The sequence below is a fragment of the Oncorhynchus clarkii genome, chromosome 11 (assembly GCF_045791955.1).
Source record: "Oncorhynchus clarkii lewisi isolate Uvic-CL-2024 chromosome 11, UVic_Ocla_1.0, whole genome shotgun sequence".
Lineage (NCBI taxonomy): Eukaryota > Metazoa > Chordata > Actinopteri > Salmoniformes > Salmonidae > Oncorhynchus > Oncorhynchus clarkii.
In genome coordinates, this window is record NC_092157.1 from 20,217,695 (window position 1) to 20,239,473 (window position 21,779).

The following is a 21,779-nucleotide window of genomic DNA, read 5'->3' on the forward strand; positions in this document are numbered from 1 at the left end:
GAATTGACAAATGGCAGTCACCAAAGGGAGTTTCCGGATATCAAGAAATCACTATATCAGCTCTGTCAAGTTTAAAATACGTTGGAAACCCATTTAACAGCAGCAGTTGTTGTTTATGTGCACTACGTCATCAAGCACAGACATTTATCCAGACGTCAATTTGATGGAAACTTCTCTGGTTGGAAAATGTGCATATTATTTTTATGGGGATATTAGAATATCCGCAGTAAAATCAGTCACCAATTGGATGGAAGCCTAGCTACGGTGACAAAATGTATTTGCACTGTGAAAAGACAAAACACCAGAAACGAGATATGAATGTAATCATATGTTTAATGTACAATTGATTAATCCCCAAAATGTATGAATACGAAATCAAGTCTCAGAAATGCAGAATCAAACTGGGTTAAACTCCCCATAATGCATGTGGCAAGGTTATGAATCTGGGACAGACATACACTGATTTGTCACCACAAAATGGAAGATTATCATAATCATATCATATAACAATATATTTTAAAGTAATTTTAAACTCATTGGCAACCTTTCTATTCTATGCTTAAAGTTATGTTTCAAATGGGTCTCTAGATGACTTCCCTAGATGACTTCCTCCAAGTTCCCCCTGTATTCTTTACTACACATTTTACAACATTGTTATTGTTTGTTTGTCGTTGTAAACACACCAAAAACCTCTGTTGAAAGGTCATCATGATCAGGCGTGTTAGCCCATCCATTTACAGCCAAGGGAACGAAGGAACCAGATAGCAGGGATACTAACGGTTCGTCCCAATAATATCTCCTTTCTCCTGAAGTGTGCACTCCTTCACTGCTTGCTACAGATCTAAAAGCATTGGATTGGTGGAGGCATGGCTAGTGGGAGTTTCCACCAACTTAGAGCAGTCATTTTCTTCAAATCAGTGAAGGGTAATGAACAAATGCACACTTTGGGAGGAAGGAGATTCAGAGTGAGCTCCAATGGTATTGGGATAGTGACACATTTGTTGTTGTTTTGGCTCTGTACTCCAGCACTTTGGATTTAAAATGATACAACGACCAAGGTTAAAGTGCAGACAGTCAGCATTCATTTGAAGGTATTTTCATCCACATCGGGTGAACCGTTTAGAAATGACAGCACTTTTTTACACACAGTCACCACATTTTAGGGGACCCAACATATTGGGACTATTTCACTTATATGTGTATTAAAGTTGTAAAAAGTTAAGTATTTGGTCCCATATTCACAGCACGCAATGACTACATCAAGCTTGTGACTACACATTTGTTGGATTCATTTGCTGGTTGTTTTAGTTGTGTTTCAGATGATTTGGTGCCCAACAGAAATGAATGGTAAATAATGTATTGTGTCATTTTGAAGTGGATGAAAACACCCTAAAGCTGACAGTCTGCACTTTAACCTCAGTCATTGTATCATTTCAAATCCAAAGTGCTGAAGTACAGAGCCAAAACAAATCAAATGTGACACCGTCCCAATACTTTCGGAGCTCACTGTAATTGGGACATATTTACTGTAACCCCACAGACTGCATTGACACAGCAGCAATCTTCAATGAATGGATATGACTACGGTTAGGAATTTTCCTAACTACATGACCTGCCTAGAAAAACACTGGACCCTAGTTAAACTTTAAGGTCCAGAGTTTTTGGTAAGGAAAAAAAACTCCTGGCCCCTGGAATGACGCAATAACAGAACATTTATGACATAAGAATAGCCAAAATGGCATAACCAAGCCACTGACAGAGTGAAGAGGGGATGGAGCACCGATGGACTGAAGATGTTAGTGATCATTATTGTTCTGTGACTGTACAATAATCATCACATTCAACCACTACATTTTTCCAACATGGTTCTTTCATCTGGTAGATTTCTTGGAAATGCATTGATCTCTCTCAATCTCTAAGGCAAATGCTGTTGGATGTTACAGATAAAGGCCTGTAGAATAGTCTCTTTTAAAAAATCAGTTCTGAGAAGGTGCTTAGTATAGAACTCTGATGGGGACACTGGAATGGGTGTCTGGACGCAGCACCAAAAGCCATCATTGGACTCATTGGATATTGGACGATATTGGACGTTATTGTTGCCTTTATCCTCTCCACTGCTTGGCTGTTGTGTAAATCTCTCCCTCTAGCCCTCTCTCTCTTGTTCCCATGATGCAGTGGGGTGTTCCAGAGGGAAGAGTTGTCCAGCAGTCAAACTCCCCATCAACTCCACAACATTATATCTTATTATTTATCATATTCTTCATCACAAATCACTTTCAAACAGTAGAAAATAGAAAACTGTTTTAAAACCTAGAAAACCAAAACAACAGTCTGCCCTCTCGGTTTAGTGAGTGAGCATAGCTGTCAGGGATCGCCGAGGTGAGAAGGCAGGGAGGAGGACAGCACTTGGAAAGGAGGTAAAGAGTCGGTCGGCATCAGGGTTCGTGATTGGTCTAGCTGGGTTGGTCCTCCGAGTATGATTGGCTGGAGTTGACAGGGCCCTCATGCCGGTTGGGGCTGGGGGGTGTATGGAGGTGGGGCTTCGCTGATGATGCTAGCAGAGTCTCCACCCTCAGAGAGAGGGGGAGGGAGAAGGGCGTGGTGGGAGGGGCGAGAAGTGTCCATGGCGTCGCTCTGGGCAACCTCGCTATACGGAGGAGGTTTCAGGTCATCAGCTGTGGGGTCAGAGGTTAGAGGTCAATAAGCAGAAATACAGAGCCATGCCATGAACATCTGTGTGCAGTCTAAAGAAATAAAGAAACTGTAAAGAATGTTGCGATGGTCGGCAAACATTCTTAAAACTCAAGTCTCCAACAAATGCTGGGCATCGTTTTTAATTTTAGCAAATAAATGCTGTCCGCTTATAAGCGCCGGGTCAAAAAAGTGAAATGACACATGCACAAATTTGACTCGTCTGCTCCAGTAGAATGTCACAGCATTGCCACCTGAATCAAATGATTGATCACTGCATGTGAAAAGTCTCTGTAAGCAGCGGGGAAAAAAGATAAGTTTGTAACATTTGCAGTGCGTTCTAAATGCAACCACTGTCTTAAATATTTCACAGGGCCACCGGTGACAGAACGTACTAATTACAGTATCTGTAGAGGAACTTCCACACCTCGAGTGATATTAAACGCCAGCCTCCCATATGTACCGGCCAACTCGGCAGTTGAAACAAATAAATGTCTGGGTTATTAATAGAAGTTTACAGTACTTTGGAATAAAAGAAATTGGGTACACACAACTTCTACATACCTCTATTTGGCATTGTCCTAGAGAATATAGTTTGCGAAATCATAGGAGGAAGTAACCACTCAACAGACTCATATCCTCCCCTACCACATCCTGTTACTGTTCAGTGAGCTGGCTAGAACCGGTTTAGGGTAAAGTTGTTCCTAGATGCTGATCTTGGGTCAGTTTAGCATTTTTCCCACTGAGGGTTAAGGTTAGAATTGGGGGAGGGGAAACTGATTCTAGATCTGTACCTAGAGGAGACCACTCCTGAGCGCTAGAACGCCGGGCAACAACCCAGTGACAGGAGAACACGCTAGCCACGCAGGAGGAAGAGGGAATAATAAGGTACTTTTGACAGTATTTTTTGTATTTATGACAAGGAAAGGGACAGTACCAGGACCAGTGTGTGGGTTTAACACTGACATCAGTTACATGTGTGAGTGGAGGAGGCTCTGTGATCATGGAGAGATCTGAGGGGTAAAGGTGTCTTTGATACAGCACACACACAATCACTGAGGGTGAGTGATCTAAGCACTGAAGATCTAAGTGACAGTACAGCCAAGCAGGGAAGTCCTCATTCATTTTAAAATGGGGCTACTAGAGCTCGGTTCCTTTACATCTTGCCTGCTACTGTAGTCAGGAACCACTGGTGGCAATAGTGACTGGGATATGAGGGAAAGAACACTCACCTTTTGAATGTGATGAAGACCATGCTGTTAGAAATAATGACGTAATTGTGTCACTAAAGAGAGCTTCTGGGAAGAGCAAACGATGAGTCATTTTTTGTATCCAGCTCCTGTGTTATGGCTGGATGTGAGTAATCACTCCTTTCAACAGGGTAAGATGGTGTATCATTGGCAGCAGTGTGGCTGTGACGGGCCTAAAACAAGCCTTTTGGCAGTGGTACCAGATGGCCAGCCAAGCAGTGCTTTTATACTGGGAGATGTGCGCTTTTTCTCTCCTGGGTTGTGTTCACGAGGGACCAAAATGAAGCACACAGACAGAAACGGGGAGGGACTACCTCAACTTGTCCAGTAGGGAACTTGTTGTTGTTGCAAAATGTTTTCTGTTCCAAAACATGTTGAACGGTATACACTAATGAATATAACCCTGTTTGTCCCGGTGGTCTGTAAGGCTGCTGCCTCAAGGCTCAAGACCTCAGCACCAGGATGGCAGAATGAACAACCCCTCTGAAGGAGTTAGCTAATGAGCTAAACAGTGGTGAAGACAGGCTTACGGTAGCCTTATTAAGTAGCTCCAATGCAATCTTGAGTAGGCTGCAGTATTTGTGAGAGATAAAAGCCATCAACTCTAAGTGTAATGTTAGCCCCTTCTTTAGATAAGACATGTACGACTTTAAGTGGTGTTTCTATGACCAATTTTCTGCAGTTGTGTCTCGTCACCTAACCATATCCTGTATGTGTACCTCCAGAGACGGCTTCATATGGTGGAGGCATGTCCATGTGAGAGAAGGATGCTGCCGGGGGGAGAGAGGTGGAAGGCTCGCCCACTGACTCCTCATCCTGAACCCCATTCCAACTGGGCCAGATAGACGTCTGGGGGATGGGGGGGGGGGGAGAATCGAAAGAGAGAAAGAGAAAAGGAATTAATACCACACACACGCACACTTTCATTCTCAACTGGAGTGTGATGATAAACACAAGCTAAACAGAAGCAAAAGCTCACTAGCGGCCAAAAGACAGAATCTTCACCCTGCATCTCCCCATCTCTCTCCCTCCCCCTCAAGCAGCGCCTTAAATGGCTCACTATTCCCGATATAGTGCACAACTTTTAACCAGAGCCATATGGGGCCCAGCCAAAAGTAACACACTTTTTGGGAATAGGGTGCTATTTGGAACGCACACTGTCTCTGGTCTCCCCCTGGCCTGTCTCCAGAGCCCTTCGGGGAGGCTGCTGCCTGCCTGCTGGAGTTATGGATGGCTCGGGGGCCTCCTTGCTGAACATTCCATTACAATCTAAACAGGGAGTATCATGCTTTAGACTAGAAGACTGAAAGAGGAGACGGGGTGGCAAACAGAAAAGAGAAGGAGGTTGAGGTGAGCCAGAGAGGGGTACTAAAGCAGTGAGGCAGTAAAGGCTTGGAATGGAGAGCAACAGATCATTCAAGCTGGCTCACTGGGGTGGCTGAAGAGGACCAGGCGGAATCACAGGGTTAGAACACTCAGCTTTACCTGGGTTCTGTTCCGAGCACAGCTACATTCTGCCTGACATTCTAATTTGTAGATTCTAGTTAGGCATGTTAACGGTTAACTGTTAATGGGCGAAAACGATATAATGCTTATTGGTCTATAGGTTCATTTGCATCATTTATTGGAATTAAAATTGGCACGTGTATTTTTGTTTGTCGCCATGCATCTTACTTATCACATGCTCACAGCATAGGGAGCCTAGTTTGAGGAGCGGAATGGCCTATCACCTGTTCTCAAAAAGCTAGCTTTTGTAAGCCCAGTCATTGCGCAACAAATAATTAGGAATGAAAATCGAGTGTTAAAAACAGTTGATGGCCACAATTAAAAATAGCTACTATTTTTATTTCTCAATCAAGTCCCGTTGTTTAGAACAGTGCTTTCTCGCGAATTGCATTTTGCCACGTTTTATTAGCTGGTCATTACAGGAGTTGGATGTTCAATAATAGGCTATAGCCTTTTGACTGCAAGGTGATATGCAACAATAGCAAGCCTGTTTCCATTCCATTCCATTACAAATGTCTGTGCATGCATAGTATTTTCTGTTGCTCACGTCATGTTACTGCTTAGATTTTATTTTACAGTTTGTTGACCAGTTAATGAGAGTCGGTTAGTCGGCTGTAAAATTGACTGAAAAGTGCATCCCTAATTCTAATTCCAGCCTAACAGAACTGTAAGGTTTGCTCATCCTGTACAAAAATCTCCAGTTATTTGAACTTGGCTTCCTTGTAGAGCCGTTTCATTTCGAGTCCAAATACACTAACAATCAAAAGCAGAACAGGCTTCCGTTCAAACCAAATGTTCAAATCAGATCAAAGGCAGAGATACTAAAGCACATAGAGTAGTGTCATTACTGGGGAGAGTTTCCAAGAAGAGCTAGCTAGTGGCTGGAATCTCCCCTTAATGACTACAGCCTTCATTCTTAGAATTGGGGCATTTCCGCCATGAGAAAGCTACGCTATAAATAGCTCTAAAAAGCTCACCTGGAAGACAAGGGCACCTATAGTAATTCAGTAAAGGAAAGGCAAGGACGGTAATAAAGCACAATTGTTATGGTGTGCATGTTGACATTTCACTGCACCTATCCGGTGTTTGTAACAATAAAAAAAGGAGACTACTTGCTCTGAGTAGCCTAACGACTTGGGCCCCTGACAAACTTTGAGACACTTGTTTGAGTAACATAGCATTTGCAGTCCTTTATTCACGTACCGGTGCTCTTTCTATCCAGTCAATCAGAAGGATATAGACCTAGGCCAGGATAGTATGGAACCGTCTGAGCGCTATTAAAAGGGACAGCAGAGGAGTCGGAGAGAGAGATGTTGAATTTGTTCCCTCATAGATCGTTTGAGCCGGGTTTTGATTCATTACTTCCAGGTGTTCTACGAAGAGCTGTTAAAACGTGTTCTAAGAACCTCCGCAGAACACAAAGGCAGAAAGTACTGGAAGTAGGGCTGATGTCAGTTTCTATAACGCAACCTTGGTTTTGAAGTCTTCTCCCAGACTATGAAAACATCAAAGTCACGGGTCAGTGGTTCTAGAGATATTAGTCCACAGAGGACAAAAAAAACACAACAGATGGTAACACTTGATGTTTAGGGAGAAGTCCCTGTCCAGTACAACAAAGGAATGCAGAAGTTCCATGAATGTCACTTTGAAAACTCCGGGAAACAAGATGTATAGCGTGGTGGTCCGTCCTCTTCTCTAAGGCACTTCTCTTGCCCCGTCCATCTTAGCTGTTCCTATTGGCTCAGAGACTTTCACAAGCTTGGGTTAGATTTTACAAGTGCTGGACAGTCACCGGTAGAAAAACCTACCCCAACATTGGCTCTCACACATCCATTGTAGCCCTTGCACTGCTTCACAAAGCCATGAGACCTTCCAGAGGCCTGACGTTTCAGCAAGGGCACTGTCTCACACACAAACACACCCGTACGTGCACACAAACACACAGACTACTGATACACATATACATGAGCATACACACCTACTAAACAAAGAGTCAACCTGCTGTTTAACACCACAAGACGTGGGAAGCTGAGTAATCGACACAGTGAGAAAGCCTCCCATTCTCAGACATTCTGAGTGAAAGTATAACTCATCTAAAACCACAAGCACTTTCAGGAACACAAACTGCCAACCCACCAACTCACAAACCTCTGAAAGGGCAACCTTTAGCAACCCTCCTGACCTCTTCTTCTTTACTCAGGGTCAATATGATATGCTTCCCCGCGCATGACTGGAACAAAACAATGTGATTCTAGTCTCTGAATAACCTGAATTAGTAGGTCTGCATCTCAAACTATTTTCTCAGAATGTGTGCCTGAGAACCACGTTGCAGACAGGATGCCACCTCCCCCCAAACCTAGTCAAATTGGTTGCTAATTGGTATACAATTACTTGTACATAATCAGCCTTTTATTATGTCAATCCATGGCCTTGGTTTGATGCCCCAATAACACAAATGTCAAAGAACCACTGCTACTTACATTCGGTCTCTCACACGTTTGATGCAGATAGGCCCTCCCTCCCACGATGACTATCTGGGCATTACGAGGGTTGTTGAGGTACGCTGCCAGCTGTCTCTGACGTGAGCGGTACCAGCACACGTAGAAGAAGATCTTGATGATGATGAATACGATGACCACTCTGAAGGTAAACAGAAAGGAGAGAGAAGTAGCAGCAATAATGTCTTATGCTGAAGTTAATGTTGTTCACATTGTAATTCTATCCATCAAATTCTACTGCATCGTGTGAATTGAAGTGAATGGAAAATATGTAGAATAGAAATGCAACTAGCTAGCTACTTACATGTACCAGTACAACTCCATATTGAGATCACTAGTTGCAGGGTATCATGGTCCCTGAAACACAAAACCAAAGCAGTCTTTAGACATTTCCAGAGGCACAGTCCACTGTGTGTGTTCTTCTAAAACAAGATGACAGAGAGAATTTGTTTACTGTAAACCCAAATGGAAAACTCAGAATGGAAACCATAGCTACATCACCTCTGTGAAGAATAAAGGAGTCCCGTTCAATCTGCAAGACACACGTGGCACAATGTGAGTAACAGTTCAACATCCGATCCGAGGGATGTTGTGTGGTTTTAAACACCATTAACTCGTGGGAGAGGCACTTCAAACTACAGGCTGTTATTTACTCCTCCAACCATGTAGCTGGCCAGCCAAGTAAAACTCAACTCCACCATGTACTTCACATCAACAGAGTTGAGCGGAGACGAGACTGTGTGTACTGTATCTCCGGCTACACCGAGTCGTCGAAGGTCGATACTTCTTAAAAGGACAATTCCACCACTTTATAACTAGTTAATACGCTATTATTAAACTGAGTAAATAAAACATTAGGAACATCTGCTCTTTCCATGACATAATGACCAGGTGAAAGCTATGATCCCTTATTGATGTCACTTGTTAAATTAATTTCAAATCAGTGTAGATGAAAGGGAGGAGACAGGTTAAAGAATGATTTTTAAGTCTTGAGACAATTGAGACATGGATTGTGTGTGTGCCATTCAGAGGGTGAATGGGCAAGACAAAATATTTAAGTTCCTTTGAACAGGTTATGGTAGTAGGTGCCAGGCGCACCGGTTTAAGTGTGTCAATAACTGCAGTGTTGCTGGGTTTCTCACACAACAGTTTCCCGTGTGTATCAAGAACGGTGCACTACCCAAAGGACATCCAGCCAACTTGACAACTGTGGGAAGCATTGGAGTCTATATATACTGTATATTCTGATATTTACATGATAGGAGCCCAAATGTAAAGTAGGTGCCGTGCTTAGAACGTTCAATTCTGTGAGACAGTCTTTTTTATGAAACCCATGAAATCGGTGTGTTGATGTGTTCAAATTTGCTCTTTGGTAGAGTGAGGAATACCCATCGCAGAGTAAGATCGATGTGACTTTGCATTGCCAACAAGTATGGGAAAGTCCTGAGGTTTTACGTTCATCAGATGTCATTGGACTGAAATATAAAGATAAAATGTTTTCCCTTCGGTCATTCAGATGTTTTCAGAGACACAGAAAAAAAACATAGCATCTCACCAAGTAGAACTTCGTAGCTACATTTTGGTGTATGGGTTATTAGGGATTGGCACCACCCTTTTTCATGATGAGATGCTAGCTAGCTGTGTGAGGGAGTGTTTGTTGGCTTGACGCCATTCGCTGAGGTAACGCTCTTGGTCAGAGGCAGCATTATGCCAGGCTGTATTATTGCCAGCAGCGAATTGTGTTTGATGATTTTATTAATTCTACCAGAATGCAGTGGTTACAGCCCTACAATCGATAAAAACATCGCTAAATACCAGTGAATTGAAAATGTGTTCCATCTATCTTTAAACAAAACTGTGAGGCAAATCACTGTCTCAGTCAAGGATAATTATTTGCTGGAAACAATGCCGTTTATCCTCCCATCACTAGAGTAACTCATCAACACCAAACATAACAATGTAAGCCAACTCTGGTTTATGCTTACCTTAGAAGTAAGCCACAGTATTATTAACAAATATTCATGCTTTTTGCAAAACAGAGTTTGTAACAACTTATGAAATTAGAATGCAACTTTTCATACTACTTTATGCAAATGAGTTAGTGAATAGCAAAGTTCCATTCACTTCAATTGTATTTGTTTTTATTTTTAGCCTAATCGTCACCGGCGTGGAAGAACTTGACTGGCCTGCACAGAGCCCTGACCTCAACACCATCGAACACATTTGGGATGAATTGGAATGCCGACTGCAAGCCAGGCCTAATCGGCCAACATCAGTACCCAACCTCACTAATGCACTTGTGGCAAGTCCCCGCAGCAATGTTCCAACATCTAGTGGAAAGCCTTCCCAGAAGAGTGGAGGCTGTTATAGAGGCAAAGGGGGGGACTCCATATTAATGCCCATGACTTTGGAATGAGATGTTCGACAAGCAGGTGTCCACATACTTTTGGCCATGTAGTGCATGACCACCCTACCTTAAATTACTGTCAGTAGACCTATGTATTCCATACTGCCTCATTTGCATATTAAGTGCCACATTTCCATAATATTGCAATTTAATTTAATACATTTTACTTTTATTTGAATCAATTGTGTGTTCTACATCAGCCTTGAAAATGTCCTAACAATATGACCAAACTATCTTGAGATATTGGACAAAACGTGTTAAAATTAAGAATTTGGTGCCATTATTGACTTGGGATTAACATTGACCAGTCTGCGACCTTTTGAGTATTTTCTGTTCACTTGAAAAAGAAAAATCTCAGCAAAGTCCTATCCTCATGAAATGAAGTGTACTCTGTTCCTGGGAAGCTTCTCAATAACATAGAATACATGAGTAAAACACTAGAACCACTGTTTCATTTTGACCCTTAACACCCAAATTATATAGATGAAAATGACCGACCATAATTTATTGTATTAGTCATCTCAGGGATCCTGCTGAAAAAACGTAACAGAGAAGCAATTTCTGGTTTTGCTCATCACCAGTCAATAGACATGAAATCATACAATTACACTAAAACTGTTCAGGACATCAGTAAATACTTTATAATAACAACGCAAATGTAGAAAGTGTCGGAGTTGACCTTTAAACCCTTACCGTGTACTTGTCCCTCTGTAGCTGCGTGTATTTGTTTGCTGAAATCTATACTTTTGAATAAAACGTTAAACAAATACATCCACGGACTGTTTCCTCATATCGACTGACAGCGGGTGACTCGATGTAGTCGGAGGAGGTACACTCCGCCCTCTCGTCTCCGTGAACACTAACGCTACATCGTGGAGTTGCGTTTTACTTGGCTAGTAACGTAACTAGCTAGCCTGTCAACTATTAGAAAGCACAGCGAGTTATACAAACGAAAACAGCCAGCTAGCTAGCAAATCAAAAACAGTATAAAGTATCTAGCGTTAGCTAGGTGTTAGATGTATAATCTAGTGAGAACGTATTACAAGGCAAGGGTACTGGCTAGTTAGCTAAAGTAGCTACTAATTAGACTAGCTAGCTAACGTTTGCTAGTCAGTTGTTTACGTCGTGCTAGCTAATAGTAAACTTAGCGAATTCGCTAAACAGAACTAATAAGTTACTTACCGTATCAGCGGAGTATAATCGCCCAGGCTTGTCATTATGTTTTCATTTCAGCTGTGGCTTGCGGGACATTTTCGAATGTTAGCCAGCTAGCTTTAGCTTAGCGTGAACAACAATTTATTCAAATGCTGTCTATTGTAATCAGCATGCTGGGGTAATCCACTGACTACTTGTCAATTTCCAAAGTTTATTTTCCTTGCAAACATTGCGATTTAAACATTTGTAAGACCGTAAAACGAAAACAAAGAGTAGTGCTTCTTCTATAAAGTATTATGGCAGACTACACCTATTGGTGTATTGCTGCCACCTACTGTATGGGGGACAAAATACCAAAAAAATACATTTTAAAAACAGTCACAGTCCAAATCACATCCATGAACAGGCTCAGGTGCCTGTGAGGTTGGAACATTAATTGACAGGATTCCTTGGAATGCCTCTGCAGTAAAATCCTTGAGTCCCAGAAAAGGTTCAGCGCAATCCCAATGATGCCTATTTTCTCAGATTCCCCGTTTGCGCTCTGCAGTTGATAACCAATGCAATAAACTCTACAAAGTTCACCTCCTTAACATGCAATCTGGTAATTCTGGTAATAATCTGGTGTCTCTACTACTACCATTACTTCTTCAACTTCACTCCTTTCTTCCACTCTTCTCACCAGCTCCGGATAGAATCTACTGGACAGCCCTTATTCTTGCTACATCCGTCTTCACTCTAACAGGACACTTCAGAAATGCGGGTGCATGTTCACCACCACAACTGCAGCATTTAGGCTCAGCTGGCATATGATATATATACTTGACACATGACCAAATATTTAGCATTTATAACACTGCATGGGTTTGGGCATGAAAGCTCTCACAGGGAATCTCATAAAACCCAAATAAACGTGAAAAGGAAGGGAGAGACTCGTCATCAAAAAACTGTGGAACGGATACAGTGGACTTCCTCACTCCATCCACCATGCTCTCCATAGCCAATGTGAGCAAGACCTTTAAACAGGTCAACATTCACAAAGCCGCGAGGCCAGACGGATTACCAGGACGTGTACTCAAAGCATGCATGGACCAACTGGCCAGTGTCTTCACTGACATTTTCAACCTCTCCCTGGCCGAGTCTTTAATACCGACATGTTTCAAACAGACCACCATTGTCCCTGTGCCCAAGAAATAGCGAAGGTAACCTGCCTAAATGATTACTGCACTATAGCACTCACATCGGTAGCCATGAAGTGCGTTGAAAAGCTGGTCATGGCTCACATCAACACCATCATGCCAGAAACACTAGCCCAACTACAATTCGCATACTGCCCCAACAGATCCACAGATGACGCAACCTCAATCACACTCCACACTGCCCTTTCCCACCTGGTGCCTACAAAGCTCATCACTAACCTAAGACCATGGGACTAAACGCCTTCCTCTGCAACTGGATCCTGGACTTCCTGACGGGCCGCCCCTAGGTTGTAAGGGTAGGCAACAACACATCTGCCACGCTGATCCTCAACATTGGGGCCCCTCAAGGGTGCGTGCTTAGCTCCCTCCTCTGCCCTCTGTTCACCCACGACTGCGTGGCCAAGCACCACTCCAACACTATCTTTAAGTTTGCTGACTACACAACAGTGGTAGTCCTGATCAGCGACAAAGATGAGACACACTGCCAGGACAGCAACCTCTCTCTCAATGTGATCAAGACAAAGGAGCTGATCGTGGACTATAGGAAAAGGAGGGCCGAACAAGCTCCCATTAACATTGACAGGACTGAAGTGGAGCGTGTCAAGAGTTTCAAGTTCCTTGGTGTCCATAACTTTTTTTTTCCCACCAGGAGACTGAAAAGATTTGGCACGTGACCCCAGATCCTCAAAACGGTCTACAGCTGCACCATCCAGAGCATCCTGACCGGTTGCATCACAACCTGGTATGGCAACTGCTCGGCATCTGACCGTAAGGCGCTGCAGAGACTAGTGCGTACGACCCAGTACATCACTGGGACCAAGCTTTCTGTCATCCAGGACCTATATACTAGGCGGTGTCAGAGGAAGGCCCAAAAAATAGTCAAAGACTCCAGTCACCCAAGTCATAGACTGTTCTCTTTGCTCCGGCAAGCAGTACCGGAGCGCCAAGTCTAGGACCAAAAGGCTCTTTAACAGCTTTTCCCCCCAAGCCATAACTATTTACATTGACCCCCCCCCCCCCCCCCCCCCTCGCTATTTATTATCACATGACAAATGACCTCGACTAACCTGTAACCCCACACATTAACTTGGTACCGGTACCCCCTGTATATAGCCTCGTTATTGTTATGTACATTTGATGTGTTACTTTTTGATTGATATTTTTTTTTTTAAACTATAGTTTATTTAGTAAATATTTTATTAACTATTTATTGAACTGCATTGTTGGTTAAGCATTTCACAGTAAGACCTACTTGTTGTATTCGGCGCATGTGATAAATAAAATTTGATTTGAATTCTTCACATAAACTCTTTGCTTTTACTTCTAGCGCCACCTCAGAGATAACACCATGATAAGCGCCCCGCTTTGAAGATTTTTTTATTTGATTTATTTAACTAGGCAAGTCAGTTAAGAAATTCTTATTTTCAATGACGGTCTAGGAACAGTGGGTTAACTGCCTGTTCAGGGGCAGAATGACAGATTTGTACCTTGTCAGCTTGGGGATTTGAACTTGCAACCTTTCGGTTACTAGTCCAACGCTCTAACCACTAGATCCACACAACACATTCCAATCCGCTATCTTCTTGAGTCGCAGAGCACGCTCTTTCTGTTCCATAGATATAGTTCTGGAAGAACTTGTCCCGATTGGTGTTTTTAAATCACTGATGAAAGATTTTGAGGCTGATTCCCTGACCTGTCAATGTTTTTAATTTGCTGTTTTATACTCTTGTTAATTCAATGGTTTTTGCTAGATTACTTGTAGTTTTTCATGTTGTCTGTCTGTAATTGTTTTGTAATGACTTGGTGCTGCCTATCTTGGCCAGGGCGCTCTTGAAAAAGAGATTTTAATCTCAATGAGCCCTTCCTGGTTAAATAAAAGTTAAATAAAAAAATATATACAAAAACACTAAATAAGCCCACTTCTTGTTACTCTCATCGACGCCACCTCATCCAACGCATCCACAATTTTAATAGCGACTTCAACCGGATCTCCCACAACCTCGATCCAAAACCCTTACTCCAACCAAAAACTAATCAGAACTACGAATGGAATTAGTAGATTACACTTCCACTTTACTTCTCTTATTTCCTTTTGGATTTACCACTGTAATCCAATTCTTCTCACACTCATCTTGACTCGACATGCCATCTGATGCAAACATACCATCCACTTCTGCCATTTTATGAGTGCAACGTAAAGCACTTTCTATCAGTTCTTCGATTCTTCTTCTATGATATCATGGCAGTCCTTAAACAACGGTTGTCTAGTGTGCAATCAATCATGGTCTGCTAAATTCTGTACTACTAAGAAAATCTAATTAAAAAAACAAATACATCCCTACTAACTTCTACCACATCCTCCCCCTCCCGAGTCGTGTTGATAACCTTACCAGTGAAAGCTATGAAGTTAACTTTATTCACTATCAAAGTGTCCTTTGACACAGCACGTTCATGAGTGCAAGATTTCTGAACAGGTCTGGAAACCATGCCAGGACCAGCAGAAGCACCAACCCGTCAGTAGGTCCACTTACTACAGTAGCAGCCATGGGAGCTCCATCAGTCCGCATTGTAGTTCCACCAATCAGTCTTACAGCCTCTGCATATGCTACATCATGACTGCTTTTATATCTCTGAGCCTCTCTCTACACCTGGCATCCACCAAATGCTGCACTATGTTCCCTCCCACAATTACACCACTAAACCTTCACATTGCTCCCACATTCACCCCAATCATGTTCCCCTCTACACTTGGCACATCTTTTCTTTCCTTTACACTGAACAGCTACATGTCCCATCTTGGCATTTTAAACACTGCAATGGAGATGGGCCAAATCCTCTGACATTGAAACTAAGGAATCAAATCTACTTTTCCAGGAGAAACCTTCTCAAACCTCAACAGCACTGATAAGCTTGCACTTCTTTGACTCTTTCCTACTGATCAACCTTTTGCCATCAATCACTCTGCCTCCCTTCACATTTGATTTAATATCATCTATAGAAAAAGATATTGGGACCCTAGTGATGACTCCCCTCCACCTAGCATAAAAAAAGTATGTCCGGGTCACGGAATTTTGAAACTTTTCAAAATAAAAGTCCCCAGCATAATAGTAATCAAATCAAATGTATTTATATAGCCCTTCGTACATCAGCTGATATCTCAAAGTGCTGTACAGAAACCCAGCCTAAAACCCCAAACAGCAAGCAATGCAGGTGTAGAAGCACGGTGGCTAGGAAAAACTCCCTAGAAAGGCCAAAACCTAGGAAGAAACCTAGAGAGGAACCAGGCTATGTGGGGTGGCCAGTCCTCTTCTGGCTGTGCCGGGTGGAGATTATAACAGAACATGGCCAAGATGTTCAAATGTTCATAAATGACCAGCATGGTCGAATAATAATAAGGCAGAACAGTTGAAACTGGAGCAGCAGCACGGTCAGGTGGACTGGGGACAGCAAGGAGTCATCATGTCAGGTAGTCCTGGGGCATGGTCCTAAGGCTCAGGTCCTCCGAGAGAGAGAAAGAAAGAGAGAATTAGAGAGAGCATATGTGGGGTGGCCAGTCCTCTTCTGGCTGTGCCGGGTGGAGATTATAACAGAACATGGCCAAGATGTTCAAATGTTCATAAATGACCAGCATGGTCGAATAATAATAAGGCAGAACAGTTGAAACTGGAGAAGTAGAAACGTGTCAATAAATAACCTGTATTTATTCATGATATATGAAAAGTTATTCTCTAAATAATAACATTGATTCCTATTTGCTCATATTTAAATGACATTTTCATTAAATGTGGGTTTTTAAAACATATTCCCGAGGTAAAAAATAAATGCCCACAATGCTAATCACTGTATATGGAATACATATCAACTTATAGAGCAAAAACTATTCTGGGTGCCGCAGTAAAAGTATTATAGGGAATACTTAGTGGGGTCTGTACAATGTATATGGTGTCATTATATGGGGCTCTGAATAATATTATATGGGGCCTTTTACTCCACCTATTCCATTGGCCTCAACTGTATATGGAATACATATTGGTTTATAGAGCAAAAAAAAAATGTTTGACCAGCAACACTCCGTATTATTCAGAGTTACCTTAATTGGGAAGGACGGGCACGGCTGGAGGGGAATAAGTGGAAAGTTATCAACAACATCTAACATATGGTTTCCATGTGTTTGATACCATTCCATTTGCGACGTTCCAGCCATTATTATGAGCAATCCTCCTCTCAGCAGCCTCCACTGATATATAAATTCTACAGACCCTTCTGAGTACTCCACAACCCACTTTTACAACAGAATATATAATAGGTTTTTCTCTATAAGCCAATGTGTAATGTGCTGTGGCCAATGTAATGGGCTGAGTAAAAGGTCAGCAACACTCCGTATTAATCAGACCCCCATGAAATGACACCACATATAGATTCTACAGATCCTGTACTCCCCACCCCACTTTTACATCTGCACAAAAAATTATTTTCATGTACAGCTCTAGATTGGTACCGTATAGTGTCCAGGCACCCGATTTTAAGCCATTTGACCACAGTAAAAGGCCAGCAACACTCAGTATTATTCAAAGCCCCATGAAATGACACCATATACAGACCCTACTAAGCATTTCCAACCCCACCTTTACATCAGCACATATAATAATTTTTCCCCTATAAGCTAATATGTAATTTATAGTCAGTCGTACAGTGTATTGCATTGGGACTAAAGGGATGGGTGGAGTAGAAAGGGCTACTGGGTATTTAGATGACAGTCATTCAAGAAATAACACCATACATAGACTAGATTAATAGGGTCTATGGAATATTATGATCTTTACATTAATTTACTTAAGCTCCAACCATTTCTCAATGTGCTCCACCTTATAATATTATGTATCTTATATAAAGTACTAGTTATTTTCCCAGATTTAGTTACAATTTTGTAACATTATTTTAACATTATGCACTATGCACAAATTCTAGATTTCACATACATAGCATTTTACCGCAGACTTGAATTATGTAGGCAAAATCGGGAAACCGGAAGTGAATGTTGCTGCCATGACACTAATGCACTTTCTTTTGCTACGTTCAAACCAAGTGGGAACTCAGAACTCCAAAATTCCAATGTAAATTCCAACTCGGGAACTCAGTAGCTCCGAATTTCCGACCTTAAGATCCCTGGCGTCATGATTTTACCTGGTATTTTTCAGAGTTTGCAGTTGTTTTGAACGTGGCATTAAGCACCCATTTGTTTGACTTCCTCCTACCTAGGCTGCAGTCCAAATTCAAAGTAGACAGCCCTCGGCCCTAAAGCCTCAGCCCTTGAATTACATTTTACATCGTCACATCCGAGTGTACCTTAAATGTCCCTTGCCCAAGCGAGGGAGAGTGATTATCGAAGAGGCATTAAAGGCATTTAGCCCGTCTGGTAGGCTCGCTTCACTGGGCAGCTCGCGGCTGGGTTTGTAGTCCGTAATGGGTTTGTTGTCCGTAATAGTCTGCAAGCCCTGCCACATCCGACGAGAGTCAGAGCCGGTGCAGTAGGATTCAATCTCAGTCCTGAATTGATGGTTTGTCTGAAGGCATAGCTGTATTTCTTATAAGCGTCCAGATTAGTGTCCCACTCCTTGATAGCGACAGCTCTAGCCTTTAGCTCGGTGCGGATGTTGCCTGTAATCCATGACTTCTGGTTGGGATATGTATGTACGGTCACTGTGGGGACGACGCCGTAAATGCACTTATTGATGACTGAGGTGGTACATTCCTCAATGTCATTGGATGAATCCCAGAACATCTCTATTTTGGTTTGGTCAGGGTGTGATTTGAGTGGGCATTCTATGTTCATTTTTCTATGTTTTGGAATTTCTTTGTTTTGGCCGGGTATGGCTCTCAATCAGGGACAGCTGTCTATCGTTGTCTCTGACTGGGAACCATACTTAGGTAGCATTTTCCCACCTGTGTTTTGTGGGTAGTTGTTTTCTGTTTAGTGTTCTGCACCTGACAGGACTGTTTCGTTTCTCACTTTGTTATTTTGTTCTAGTGTTCAGTGATAATAAAAATCATGAACACTTACCACGCTGCGCTTTGGTCCGATCCACAGATGCACTGTGTTTCCTCCGACACATTGGTGCGGCTGGCTTCCGGGTTGGATGCGCGCTGTGTTAAGAAGCAGTGCGGCTTGGTTGGGTTGTGTATCGGAGGACGCATGACTTTCAACCTTCGTCTCCCCCGAGCCCGTACGGGAGTTGTAGCGATGAGACAAGATAATAGCTACTAAATCAATTGGATACCACAAAATTCGGGAGAAAAAGGGCAGATTTTTTTTTTTTAAGAAAAAAAAACAAAAACAGTTTCAACCAGCGATTGTGTCGTGAGACTCTGCTGTAGAGCTCATTACTCCCCCTAACTGGGAGGGGGCCAGATAATTACTCGATGCCGACATCTTTCTAGCTGATTTACCCGCTGAAGCTATGTTGCGCTTTGTGACCTCTGACTGTTTCATCCTAACATCGTTGGTGCCGACGTGGATAACAATATCCCTATACTCGCTACACTCGCCAGTTTTAGCTTTAGCCAGCACCATCTTCAGACTAGCCTCAATGTCGGTAGCCCTGCCCCCTGGTAAAACAGTGTATGATCGCTGGATGGTTATTTTGAAGTGTAATACTAACGGTAATGGAGTCGCTAATGACTAGGTTGTTCAATTTGTCAGAGCTAATGGTGGGAGGCGTCAGCGTCTCAGATCCCATAACGGGTGGAGGACAGACCAGAGAAGACTGACTGACTCGTTGCTTAATGGGGAGAACCGGTTGAAAGTTTCTGTCAGCTGAATGAGCGACACCGGTTGAGCATTCCTACAGCATTTCCTTCCAGAAGCCATGAGAAAATTGTCAGACTGCGGGGACTGTGCGAGGGGATTTATACTAGTATCTGTACTTATTGGTGGTACAGACGCTGTTTCATCCCTTCCTACACTTAAAATTACCCTTGCCTAACGTTTGCGTCTGAAGCTGGGCTTGCAGCACAGCTATCCTCGTTCTCCTGTATATTACGAGTACAGTGATTGCAATTAGAAGGCATGATGTTAATGTTACTACTTAGCTTCGGCTGGTGGAGGTCGTGTAGAACCATGTCCAGATAAAGCGTCCGGGGGGAAAAAGTTGAATAAAAAACATAAAACGGTAATTAAAAAAGGTAAAAACTGTAAAGTTGGCAGGTAGCAAAGAAACGTTTGCAACAAACCGCACAGCAGCACAACCATCTCTGCAGCACTCCACCAATCAGGCCTTTATGATAGAGTAGCCAGACGGAAGCCACTACTCATGACAGCCTGCTTAGAGTTTGCCAAAAGGAACCCAAAGGGCTCTCAGACCATGAGAAACAAGATTCTGATGAAACCAATATTGAACTCTTTGGCTTGAATGCCAAGCATTACATCTGGAGGAAACATGGCACCATCACTACGGTGAAACATTGTGATGGCAGCATCATGCTGTGGGTATGTTTTTCAGGGGCAGAGACTGGGAGCCTAGTCAGGATCGAGGCAAAGATGAATGGAGCAAAGTACAGAGAGATCCTTGATGAAAACCTGCTCCAGAACATTCAGTACATCAGACTGGGGTGAAGGTTCACCTTCCAACAGGACAACGACCCATAGCACACATCCAAGGCAACACAGGAGTGACTTCGTGACAAGTCTTTGAATGTCCTTGAGTGGCCCAGCCAGAGCCTGATCAAACATCTCTGGAGAGACCTGAAAATAGCTGTGCAGCAAAGCTCCCCATCCACCCTGACAGAGCTTGAGAGGATCTGCAGAGAAAAATGGGAGAAACTCCCTAAATACAGGTGTGCCAAGCTTGTAGCGTCATAGCCAAGAACACTCAAGGCTGTAATCGCTGCCAAAGGTGCTTCAACAAAGTACTGAGTAAAGGGTCTGAACATTTTGTGAATGTGATATTTCAGTTTTTTAAACCTGTTTTGCTTCGTCATTATGGAGTATTGTGTGTAGATTGATGACAAAAAACAAACAATTGAATTCATTTTAGAATAAGGCTGTAACGTAACAAAATGTGGGAAAAGGCAAGGGGTCTGAATACTTTCCAAATGCACTGTAATTTGTATCCATCATTTACTCAAGTGTTTCCTTTATTTTGGCAGTTATATTAAATGAGATATGAGGTCCAGATGTAAAGCAGACCCAGATCTATAACAGCAATTGAGAAAATACTACATGAACTGGGAGTCAAAGACAATGAATGATCTCCTTTGGCAGTATGGTATGTTTATGCCTGCATACTGGTTCAAGTTGGTTCAACTCCTTGGATAAATTTAGGATGAGACTCCTGCTGCTCTCTAGGCTGATAGGTGGTGGAGTGACAGCTTTTTCCAATTTTCTTTTCCGGGCATGCTACAAGCAAGGTAGAAAAGCCATTGTCATAATCTGTTCATTTAATCACTGGTAACAATCCACGTGCGTCATGAAATATGATTGCATCTGTTATGTTAAAGTTTGATGGTAAAGATCTGCTTGTTCAGTTATCCATATTTGCTAATTGTCTACCTTGAATTTTGGCTTGTATTTCAAGTTTGGAACCCAGAATTAATTTGCATGTGTACTCTGCTAGTTTATTTAGAGGGTCATTTAACCAAAAAAACACATAGTTTTTGGCTGATCTGAATTCCAAATATTTTGCAGCCTCGGAGTGGTGTGCTCCTTTCTGTTGAATGAGTAGGACCATGTAAAATGTTTGACCACCTGACCCATGACACAAACCTTACACTACAGGGACTTTCTCAGCAATCATGATGTAAATACATAAACACAGGTGCCTGGCCACTAAGGTTTAATCAATTATTTCCTTCTGTTGTAACTGCCCAGTTAGCCTGCTCACCCGGGTTAGTTGGTTTAGCTCCTTGGACCACTCCAGAATGAGACTCCTGCTGCTATCGAAGCTAAGTGATGCAGTTACCTCTATCACCACTCTCTTCTGAGCATGCTGCAAGGAAGGAAGGACAGCCATGGCCATATCTGTTCATATCACCTGTGGTAACAGTCTTGATGTGAAGGTTTGTATTTTTTTAATATGTC

General features: G+C 42.5%; 1 protein-coding gene across 6 annotated transcripts; it reads right to left on the reverse strand.

Moving 5' to 3' along the window:
• Positions 1-315: 315 nt before the first annotated feature.
• LOC139420342 (uncharacterized) lies at positions 316-11,833 on the reverse strand. Of its 6 annotated transcripts, XR_011635509.1 has the most exons (8): positions 11,046-11,174; positions 10,851-10,885; positions 8,447-8,477; positions 8,250-8,302; positions 7,928-8,087; positions 4,661-4,790; positions 1,952-2,675; positions 316-1,015 (listed from the first exon to the last, which is right to left on the reverse strand). XR_011635509.1 is itself a non-coding variant. In XM_071170338.1 (7 exons), the coding sequence occupies exons 4-7, from the start codon at positions 8,267-8,269 to the stop codon at positions 2,503-2,505; spliced, it is 483 nt and encodes a 160-aa protein (XP_071026439.1). In that variant the 5' UTR covers positions 8,270-8,302; positions 8,447-8,477; positions 10,851-10,885; positions 11,046-11,149; the 3' UTR covers positions 316-2,502. The 6 variants fall into 6 exon arrangements, 3 of the variants coding, with proteins under 3 accessions (XP_071026439.1, XP_071026437.1, XP_071026438.1); XR_011635508.1 differs by lacking the exons at positions 10,851-10,885; positions 11,046-11,174 and adding an exon at positions 11,535-11,787; XR_011635507.1 differs by lacking the exon at positions 10,851-10,885 and having other exon boundaries at positions 11,046-11,160.
• Positions 11,834-21,779: the final 9,946 nt, after the last annotated feature.

Excerpts from the sequence above, each read along its gene's own strand:
- LOC139420342 (XM_071170336.1), bottom strand. The coding sequence starts at position 8,269 with ATGGAGTTGTACTGGTACAT. Across the intron at positions 4,791-7,927 it reads AAACGTGTGAGAGACCGAAT|ACGTCTATCTGGCCCAGTTG; the intron begins GTAAGTAGCAGT and ends CCCATCCCCCAG. Across the intron at positions 2,676-4,660 it reads ATATGAAGCCGTCTCTGGAG|CTGATGACCTGAAACCTCCT; the intron begins GTACACATACAG and ends CTGACCCCACAG.